Genomic DNA, 1,037 nt, shown 5'->3' with positions numbered 1-1,037 from the left:
CTCATATCGTCCAGGCCGCCGACGGCCGTGCGTTCGCGCTCGTCGTCGCCGTCGTCGAACAGCGACGTCGCCTCTGCCGTCGTTCCCGTGTGTTGATACTGATTGCCAGATGCGGGAGCAGCCGTGGTGATTAGCCTGCTGACGACCGGATCCTCCGATAGTTTCTCATCCGCGGATGTATCCGCTTCCGGTGGTGTCGCCTCTGGTTCGTTTTGAGCGTTGGTACCCGGATGGTGATCGTCGATGTTGGTGCCGTCGATGTCGGTTCCATGATCACTCGCTTGGTCGTCGTTGGCTGGCGCCGAGGTGGTCGTGATATAGGGCCTGTGATTTCTGAAAAAAAAAAAACCAAATTTCAAAGATAATTCTCACTATCGCACATCTTTTTACGAGAATCAAAATAATTCAATCTCTCGAAAATCTAACGAGGATATTTACAGTTAGCATCTTACAAGTTTATTAGTTTAGGCTTAATTTAAGCGCCGCATTAATAGCAGAAGAAAGCGTAGTTTCATTCGTCGATGGATTAACGTAAATATTTTTATAGTAGTTATTTGCATTTGAGTGAAATTATATATGTGTGTATATGTGTATGTATGTGTGTATGTAAAAAAGTATATGTTTATATGAATATCGTACGTCAAGAAGCGAGAGAATAACTGCGTTATTATAAGAATAAGCTGTAAAGGCATTTGCTAAAATTCCGTATCGTGGCTGAGCTATCATCCTCATTCATCGACACTTCTATCCCGAAGCTATTAGCTGTTTGCGAAGAAGATCTCGACGAACTGGTTTAACACTGGCGAGTAGTTCCCCGTCTATCGCGAATTGCTGAAGAAAAAGCATTTCTCGTTTCGAGCTATTATATTTCTACTTCTCGCTAGACTGCACGGAGGAAAAAGTTTGTCCCGGTTACAAGTACCACGTCGTTTCGCGCCCTCATAAACTTTAAGTATTTTTTAAAAGATAGATTCAAGTTCTATGTTCCACGAGATCGAAATTATAACAATGCGATACGGAATACATTTACGCGAATA

General features: G+C 43.1%; 2 protein-coding genes across 8 annotated transcripts in view; one reads left to right on the top strand and one right to left on the bottom strand.

The window, feature by feature from the left end:
- The window catches only part of LOC108755925 (cytosolic carboxypeptidase 1-like), a 32,858-nt gene that overhangs the window by 12,542 nt on the left and 19,279 nt on the right, over positions 1 to 1,037 (top strand). The gene's annotated exons all lie outside the window — the stretch shown is intronic.
- Positions 1 to 1,037, bottom strand: part of LOC108755926 (C-type lectin 37Da) — a 6,636-nt gene that overhangs the window by 693 nt on the left and 4,906 nt on the right. Inside the window, exon 4 of one of the 2 annotated variants that reach the window (XM_018499361.1) lies at positions 74 to 333. In XM_018499361.1, the coding sequence (XP_018354863.1) occupies positions 74 to 333 (260 nt within the window). Of the gene's footprint in view, positions 1 to 73; positions 334 to 1,037 lie in introns of those variants that run through there. The other variant, XM_018499362.1, reaches the window with a different exon arrangement.

The sequence above is a fragment of the Trachymyrmex septentrionalis genome, unplaced genomic scaffold (genome assembly GCF_001594115.1).
Source record: "Trachymyrmex septentrionalis isolate Tsep2-gDNA-1 unplaced genomic scaffold, Tsep1.0 scaffold9, whole genome shotgun sequence".
Classification (NCBI taxonomy): domain Eukaryota; kingdom Metazoa; phylum Arthropoda; class Insecta; order Hymenoptera; family Formicidae; genus Trachymyrmex; species Trachymyrmex septentrionalis.
This window is presented reverse-complemented; position numbering and strand designations above follow the sequence as displayed.